Source organism: Dromaius novaehollandiae, chromosome 3 (genome assembly GCF_036370855.1).
Source record: "Dromaius novaehollandiae isolate bDroNov1 chromosome 3, bDroNov1.hap1, whole genome shotgun sequence".
Classification (NCBI taxonomy): Eukaryota; Metazoa; Chordata; class Aves; order Casuariiformes; family Dromaiidae; genus Dromaius; species Dromaius novaehollandiae.
The window spans coordinates 68,780,941-68,790,191 of record NC_088100.1 but is presented as its reverse complement, the minus strand read 5'-3'; the positions used below and the strand labels follow the sequence as shown (position 1 = coordinate 68,790,191).

Sequence of the window (9,251 nt, the reverse complement as noted above, 5' to 3'; positions counted from 1 at the left end):
CGGCCCTGCGCCCCGCCGCCACCCCGACAGGAGTTTAATATTTTATTGCCTCCTCGCGGAACTCGATCCCAGAGCCGGCGCCCGGCTCCAGCCCTCGCTGCGCGCAAAACCGGCTAAAAATAAAAATCAAAGCAGGGGCGCGAAGGGGACCGCGCCCCCCTCCCTCCGGCGGGGCCGCCGGCCCTCCCCTCCCCCGCGCGGCCCGCCCGCCCGCCCGCGCGTGCCGCCACCGGGGCCGCGGCGGGGAGCGGGAGCCGGCGGCGCGCGAAGTCCAGTCCGCGTTTTGCGAGTGCGCGGGAGCGCTCGGCGCGGAGGGGGCGATGGTTGCTGGAGCTCGCTCGCTCATGCCATGCTGGGCCAGATAGGCTCAGTCAGACGTGTATTTACCCATATCCGGGTTAGAGAGGAAAAGAAAAAAAAAAAGTTTCATTTAAACCTGAACAAAAAAACTTTCAACATGAAATCACACAGCAGGAACAGGCACAGACCGTAAGGCATTCTTACCATTTCTAATCTCAATCACGGACTCGGGGAGGGAAATTTCTGTAATTTTTGTGTGTGTGGAGTGATCCGCAGGGGATACTGTTGGCTCAGTTACGTCTCTTTCCCCCAGCCGTTTCTCTTTTTGCCCCTCTCCTCTCCCTTCCTCCAACCCTATCCACTCCCCCCCCCTTTTTTTGAGGGTGGGGGTTGATTTTTTTTTTAATTATTATTACTACTACTACTAATTTATCCGGACTTGCCATGTTGCAATGATCATGGCCGCGCAAGTCGCAGCGGCTCCGGCGGGTGCGAACAACAGCAAGGGCAAAGCCCCGAGCCTGCCGGGCAGCCTGGGCCCGGAGCGGGGCCCGGGGGGGGCTGGGGCCGCCGCCGCCGCGGGGGCTCCCGGGCCGGGCCCCATGCTGGGGGTCGGAGACGGGACTCCCACCGGCGGCAGCAGCCTGAATAATGTAGATCACCATCTCCTCCACCACCACAGCGAGCCGCTGAACATGGCCAATAATGCAACTTCTGCCGCTGCCACCGGTAACAACAACAACAACAACGCCAGCGGCGGCGGCTCCTCCTCGGAGCCGGCTCTGAAGGAAGGTGGAAGCTCCTCGGCGTTATCTTCGTCGTCTTCTTCTTCTTCCTCCTCCTCCTCCAACCCGGGCTCGGCCATGGAGACGGGGCTGCTTCCCAACCACAAACTGAAAGGCGTCGGAGGCGATCACCCCGCCGCGCCGCCCCACCACCACCATGCCCACCACCCGCATCACCATGCCCACCACCACCATGCCCACCACCCGCACCACCACCACCATGCACTACAGCAGCAGCTAAATCAATTCCAGCCGCCGCCGCAGCAGCCGCCGCCTCAGCACCATCCCATGCAGAATAACAACAGCAGCCTCGGCGGCGGCAGCGGCAGCAACAACAACGGCGGTGGCGGTGGCGGCGCTGCTCAGCCCAGTGCAGACATGGAGCAGCAGCAACATGGAGGAAAAGACAGTGTTTTGGGCACTCAGGCCGAGCCCCCGCAGCAGCCGCAGCAAATGCTGAATAAAGGCGCCGACGAGGAGGAGATGCCCGGCAAAATGGGCGAGCCCATCAGCGGCCGCTACGACCACCCCGGTTTGGGACCCCTGGGCGGACAGCAGCAGCCCCAGCAGCCGCCCCAGAGCGCTGGGAGCGGCGGCGGCGGCCTCGGCGGCGGCGGGAGCGGGGGAGGCGGCGGCGGCCCCTCCGCGGTGGGTGTCTCGGAGTTCAATAGCTATTATGGCAACGCTGCCCCCGCCGCTGCCGGCAGCGCTACGGCGAGCCGCGCCGGGCCTTGCTTTGATCAACATGGCGGACAACAAAGCCCCGGGATGGGGATAATGCACCCCACGGCGGCCCCCAACAGCATGGACCCCCTGCAAAACTCCCACGAAGGTTACCCCAACAGCCAGTACAACCACTACCCGGGCTACAGCCGGGGCCCCGGCGGCAGCGGCGCGGGCGGCGGCGGCGCGGGAGCCGTGGCGGCGGCGGCAGCTGCTGCCGGGGCAGGCGGCGGCGGCGGCTACGGGGGCTCCTCGGCGGGCTACGGGGTGCTGAGCTCGCCGCGGCAGCCGGGCGGCGGCATGATGATGGGCCCCGGCGGCGGGGCCGGCCTCGGCAAGGCGGCTGCCGGCGCGGCGGCGGCGGCCGGCGGCTTCCAGCGATTTTCGGGGCAGAACCAGCACCCGTCCGGGGCCACCCCTACCCTCAACCAGCTGCTCACGTCCCCCAGCCCCATGATGCGGAGCTACGCCAGCAGCTACCCCGACTACAGCAGCCCCAGCGCCCCGCCGCCGCCGCAGCCCCAGGCAGCGGCGGCCGCCCCGGGAAGCCAGCAGGCAGCGGCGGGCATGGGCATGGGCAAGGACATGGGCTCCCAGTACGGGGCTGCAAACCCGGCCTGGGCAGCGGCGCAACAAAGAAACCACCCGGCGATGAGCCCCGGCAGCACCGGGCAGACCATCAGCAGGACCCAGGTAACCCCCGCGCGGAACCCGGGACGGCTCCGCGCCCCGGCGCCGCCGCTGTCCGGGCTCAGTTCCTCTGTAATTCACCCCCCACCCCCTTCTTTCTTTTTCTTTTTCTTTCTTTTCTTTCTTTTCTTTCTTTTCTTTCTTTTCTTTCTTTTCTTTCTTTTCTTTCTTTTCTTTCTTTTCTTTCTTTTCTTTCTTTTCTTTCTGTCTTTCCTGTTTTCTTTTTTCTTTCTTTCTTTCCTGTTTTCTTTTTTCTTTCTTTCTCTCTCTCTCTCTCTTTTTTTTTTTTTTCCTCTGGGCCGATTCAACTACTCGCTGCCTCTGTAGCCAGGGCGAGCAGCGCACAATACGCGGCCCCAGTTAGGCTGGAGGCATCGCAGTGCTGGTTTCGCTGCCGAAAATTAGGTTGCTCCGAAACCCCAATTAATAATTTTCTCTCCACTTTGAAACAGCGATGCAGAGGCGCAGGGCCCAGAGGAAAAGCAGCTTGGGACGAAGAGGGATTTGGGAACTAGAGTGTCAGACCCAGTGGGTTCTTGGAGAATAAAATTCATCATCTTCCAGCAGGGCTCTTTTTTTTTAATCTTTTTTTTTTCTTTTTTTTTTTTAACAGGATGAGTTGCTCTGTTGCATGCTTTTAGCAAATTAGTTTGTCACTGATGGAGTTACCGCATTGAAATCCACTAAAAACAGCCGGGTTCCTTTTTCTGGTGGAAGAGTGTGTGCTCTGTGTGTGTGTGTGTATGCGCTGTAGTCGTAAGGGTTCATGTAATACGCATCGAGGTGCATTAAATGCTCTGTTCTTGTGCGTTAGTCCAGTAGCCTTTACAAGAATTGCACATCAGGAGAGGCATGTGTTGTGCTCAAAGTGAATATATGCGCAAATAACTGTGTTTTTCTCCTCAATACATGCGAAAATCCGTACGCGGTGGAAAGACTGCAAAAGTCCTTCGGGTAAATAAACGGACGCGGGCACTGTGAGGTCGCAGCGTGGCTCGACTAACATGCGTATCCCCGATGAGCTAAACCCAATAAGTTACTAAATCGATAGGTAATCAGATTATCGTCGAATTGCGCCTCCGTAGCTGGCCTTTCTGCCACCGCTGAAGTCGCGGGGCGCGCTGGGGAGGTGGTGCACACTCCTGACGCCTCCTGCGAGAAGTCTGAGCCTAAAGAGCGACTTGATCTCCTTTGCAAGGTTTGGAATTTGAATTGTGGAGGTAAACTGGCTGTAATAGTCTCCAGACAGCTGCCTCGGAGTTGACATCTAATCTGCCATCTGATTGGCTCCTCTCTCACCATTGGGCATTTAGCACTGCTGATGTAAATAGAAGTGCTGAGCCGCACAGTCACAAAAATTCCTGCCACAAATAATAACTGAGCAGTAGCGCTCGCAGACGCAAGGTTAAGCATGCTTAGGAGAGGCTGAAGTAATGAGCAGCCACGCTCGTGTAGTGGAGGTTGCGTGTGCATCAGCAAAAAATATGTTGGTGACCAATGTAGTGAAAAGCCAATGGCAGCTCTCTCTCTCTTGCTTTCTCTCTCTCTCTTTTTTTTAAATTCAATTTTGTTAGATGGCGTGGTTTTCGGGCATTTGTTTTCTTTTTTCTAGATTTTCTGTGCTTTAATTTTATGCTAATTGGACGTGATAGGAAAGCGTCTTCTAGTAATGCTTGAACGAGGATTTGGAATTTCAAGTAGTGTTTATGGAACCTTTATGCCTCTAAAAATATTTTGTAGTGTTGCAGCATACGGATACTGTACAAGAAATCAGATTTTTCTAGAAACAAATTTAATCCTACTAGTGATTTCATTATATTCGTAAGAGTTTGGTATCTAACCTGTGCATGCCTCTTAAAAAAATCTTGTTTGTGTATAGCATACTGTATATGAGAAAATGCCATATATTATACAAAGAAGGGGAAAAAAGGAGTCATTCTATCAGTGGTTTTATTTGCTTTGTCTCCGCAATGAATCCAGATATTTGGGGGGAAAAATGTGCTTTTTTGTTTGAACTGTGTTTGGTTTGCTTAAAGAAGCATCAGGAGTTGTTGATCTCATTATTTTTCCATACAAGTGTGAGATTATGCTTGAATTCTCTGTAGGAGAGTGAATTGTGCTAAATGGAGTAGTGCATTAGAATTTTATGGATTTCATTTCCATTCAACAAGATCTTTCTATTAAGAACTGTTATATCTTTTAATAGCTTTTGACGAGGACTAGCAGAAACAAATACAGGTGTATACTTTGGGGGCTGTCGAACAGCTGGATCTTCCTATAAAGTATATTCATTAATGAGCAAAACCTGGAGAAAACATTGGTTGATATTGTGAATAATGTATTAATCTTAAAAAATAATAATAATAGGCTGGCTGTACTTTCAGCAGATCACTCCTGTCCAGTTTTTAGTTATTCCCTTTCATTTTTATTTCTTCTAGGGAAATAAGATTTTTCATGAATGTTAATTTTTACCTTTTTTAATTTGCACTGGTAGAAGGGTCACTGGGAACCGTAAGGTAATGAAGCTTCATATGCATTACTTTTCCTAATTAATTTAAAAATATTTGCATTGTGTGCTTGCTTTTAAACACAGGTAGTTCAGAATTTACAGCTTTAAACGCTAGGGGAAAAGGTGGTAGGATAGATATAGTACATATTACTTCAGAGAGCTATTCTTCATGGCAGAAATTGTTTAAAGTATTTTATTTTTATTGCAGTGAGAGTAAATTCATTATGTCCTCAGTATGACCCTTAGAAGTACTTCTTTATATTTATGGTTTTATATCCTCTTTCACAGTTAGAAATCTTTTCTTTTTTGGTACCATAAGAAATAGGATGCAGCTTATAAAGAATAGTCTGGCAAGGGCACTGTTGTTCCCCTCCCCCCTACCCCACACCCCCCAAATAATTGTAATAAAGGCAAGTCATCTATCAGTCTTCTTCCTATTATGATTTTTCCATCTAACCAGTAAGTACATAGCTGAAAAAAAAAGTCCTTAGATTTTAAATTAATAATTTTTAAAATGGAAAATGTGTTTCGCTGACAAAAATAATACTTTTTACTAGTTTAGAGAAAACAATTATTTTTATACTTTTTATTCTTAATTCCTCAACTGTCAGTCTCCAGGTATTTTATATCAGTAAGTAAAGAGATTGGTTTCTTTTGAAAAGAGTAAAATGGAGTATTCAGTCCAGGATTTGTACATATAAGGCTTTAAACATTTTTTTTATTAATCGTGTGTGTATACTCTGTATATGTGTATACGCACATTAGAATATGCTCACTTGCCATGTGTCTTTGCAAAGTAGATGGTGATTGGACCTTAAGCCTACAGAAACTATTGTGCTGTGAACTGAAAAAAGGACTGTCAGTAGGCTGCAACGTTGGAGATGCTTGTTTAGGAAATTCTTGTCTCATCATGGGTAATTTTTGTTATATACGGGACTATAGAGTCCCACTCTGAACTGAAATCTGTGTTTGTCTAGCTTATTACATTAAGAAAATTTTGCTTCAGTTTCATTTAATCTACCTGTGAAATGAGATCTGAGCTCGGAGAAGAGGCCTCTTGTTTCTGAAGAAACACGTTTTCAGAGCAGATGGATATTGCTTATATTGATAGATTCATTTGATTGTGAAGTTTTGTGATACTAGCACAGTATCTTGTCATTCAGTTATTTTGATTATTGATGAACTCCTTGGCACCGTACAAATATTTAAAGTCGTAAGGCTCTCCTCAGTTTTGATTTGCACTGCAGTTGCTTAACACATTAAATTGCATATGTGTGTGCTTTACATGCATCTTTCGCCTTTGTGCATATGTGTAAGATTTACATATACCTACAGTCAGAGAGAAGTTGGGCCTTTTCAAGAATAGTTACATAGCATAGGATACTGACCAAGTCTTAGAAAAATCTGTTGAACTGTTCTGAATGTGTGCATGCGCATGCGCGCATGTGTTATCAGTCGTTTGTTTTACAATAGAGAAACTCAGAATGTGCCTGATTCTGCAGCTCCTTCTATGCTGAATGGATTGCCTTTAGTGGGACTTCTGGCTAAGGCAGGGCTGCAGAATCATGCCCTATATCTGAAGGCCATTAAACAGCTGTTAGTATGGTGAATATATTCTTGATATCTCAATGGGAGAATAAAATATATTCTTCCCTGTGCATTTTCAAATAAACAGTTTACTGTTCACATAGCTTCTATTTAGAAGTAGCAAATAGCAATATTCTCAGTTAGTAGCATCTATATATATATTACGACTATATAGTTGATGCTTTGTGGTTAGGTGTTCCGTTATTGGTTTCTGTAGTAGTGCTTATGTCTACGCATTGAATAGCAGGACCCCGTGTACAAGATGCAATAAAGAAAGAGTGATCAAACCTATCTATTGTATTACCACCTCCAACGTATAAGAATTTTACAATTGAGTAGTCAATTACTAGTGTTTTTGGCATTCTGATCCAAGTTTGTGGGGAGGAAAAATAATGCATTTAATCTCTTGCTAAATTTTCTAGATGCAAACACAACATAAAATTTTTGAAATTACCAAGCATAGTTTGTTAGATGATGCTGTCCCATTTTGAAATAGTATCTTAGCTAAAACTAGATGAAATTCTTAAAATGAAAACAAGTTTGAATAGCTATTGATAGATATTTTTTCTTTCTTTCTTTTGTGCCTCAAATATTTATCATACATATTCTGAAACTCTCATTGCTAATATGAGAATGGCAATAATGTATTTATTAAGTTGTTCTTAAGATTGTACCTGCGTCCTAGCAAGTTACATTTTGGTACTTTCTCAAAAATGTGCCATTTATCAGGAGGCTTTAAAGATTCTCTGTGGATATGTAAAGTAGTGATGCCATGCTCACTGTGCATGCATGCTCAAGGCTTTAGAATTTCAGCAGTGTATTCAGCATGTGTATGTGGTAGGCTAACTTGCTAGAATGTATTTCAGAATTGTGATTATTAAGATACTTGGAAAAAACCTTTTTTTTCTTTCAATTTTGGGGCTATTTACATAGTGCTAAATATGTGTTTTGGTAGGATTGAATGAGGACTTTAATTAAACTTAAATTAACAGTATACCTTAGTGGTTTTCAAATTTGTTTTGAAAACCAGTAATAGAAAAGTAGAATTGAGCAGTGTTGTTCTTGTATTGCTTAATGCTGAGAGAAGCAAATAACTTTAATACATTAAAATCTTGTACAGCCAGCTGTATTGGAGTAAAATATGTATTAAGAAGTTTTACCGTTAATTAATTTGAATACTTTTTTTTTAGTAAAACTTACAGGTTTTCTGTGCCTCTGATACATGTTTTGCTATTCTGAGCATAAGGTTACCTTTTGAATTTCTCTGATATATTTTTACTGTCCAATCTTATATATTCATACTCAGTTTTACACTCAAATTCTCATATGCTGGCAGAGTGCTGCAATGTTTGAGTTGCAAATGGGCCAGAGTATTTCATTTGTTGTATTTCCGGTTCTGAGGCTGTGGCATTTAGTGATCCAACAAGACATATTAGCTCTAAAAGAGACAAATCCATCCATGATGCTGTTCCACTTCAGTCGAGGAATCCTGTTGGGGATGAATTTATCTGAAAATATCTGTGTACTTTGTGTACATTGCATTTTGTAGACAGTAGATGACTAATTCTCATGAGAGTACTTTTAACTAAGTGTACTTTTTCAGTAACAACAGTACAAGTATGCTTGATTACTATCGTTCTAGTGTGGGTTACACTGGAATAAGATACAATTCTTTCCATTGTACAGATGGGGAAACTGAGGCACTGAACATATATCTACGTTAAGCCAGGCACTCTTTGGCACAACTGCAAATTAGAGTTCTCGTAGAAATAAGTATAGTCACAGTGCCATAAACTTTTGAAAGAATAAGGTCTTATCACGGTGAATGCATTTTTGCTGGAAGAGTGAAAGCTTTACAGGCATCCATGTACTTTGTCTCTTCAGACGATCGAAAAGGCAAGTTACTGGGTGAAGCTAGGGGGTTGCCTGTTGTGTCAGTATAGTCATCTTAAACTAAAGGGACTGTCATCTAAAATTCAAGTATTTCTTGTACTGCTTTATGATTGTGTACTCACTGCCATCTGTATAAAGCCGTTCGTTTCTTACAGAAATCAAACTCTAAGGAAAAGCGAGTTGAACAAGTGCCCAAGGACTTAGTTTGTATTGCGGAACTTGTACTTCTGATGAATATGATATAAAGAGTCCTAGTATATGCTGGGGCAGGGGGTGTGTAAATGCACAAACATCCTCTGCCACCAAGTCTACTTGTTTTAATGGGGAGATAAATTGTCCTAATTTTTAAACTGAACAAATTTAATGCAAAAATCAGTGGGATGCAATGAACACAAAGCGCAAGAAAATTACTTTATACCTAGCTTTTCAAAGCAAAACTGTTTTTTGTAAGAGGTGTTACCTATATTCTAATCTGGAAGTTGAAGAGAAGCCGAACCAAGGAATCTTTCTGTCTCAGGCAGTACACATTACGTTTTTAAGGAGAGGATTCCAGTGACAGACTCCATGGAAAAACTTGAGGAATCTAGTTTGGGCTTAAACTGTCTCATTTCTTACCGTGGGTAACATTGAGAGCATCAGTTTTATCCTCCTTCAATTCTAAACCTTTAGAGGAGACACAATTTTTTGTTTACAGATCACAATTATTGTGTCTTAAGGTTTTTCTTCATATGAGAAGTGTTCTTACTGCAAGTATAAAGTATGTT

At 45.1% G+C, this 9,251-nt stretch overlaps 1 protein-coding gene across 13 annotated transcripts in view; it reads left to right on the top strand.

Moving 5' to 3' along the window:
* The first annotated feature begins 239 nt into the window (after window positions 1-239).
* ARID1B (AT-rich interaction domain 1B) overlaps window positions 240-9,251 on the top strand; it is a 341,753-nt gene continuing 332,741 nt past the window's right edge. For 5 of the 13 annotated variants that reach the window (XM_064509120.1, XM_064509109.1, XM_064509115.1 and 2 more), the window contains exon 1: window positions 241-2,501. In XM_064509120.1, coding sequence (XP_064365190.1) covers window positions 753-2,501 — 1,749 coding nt within the window. In that variant the 5' untranslated portion in view covers window positions 241-752. Of the gene's footprint in view, window positions 2,502-9,251 lie in introns of all 13 variants that reach the window. The other 8 variants (XM_064509114.1, XM_064509106.1, XM_064509113.1 and 5 more) reach the window with 5 other exon arrangements.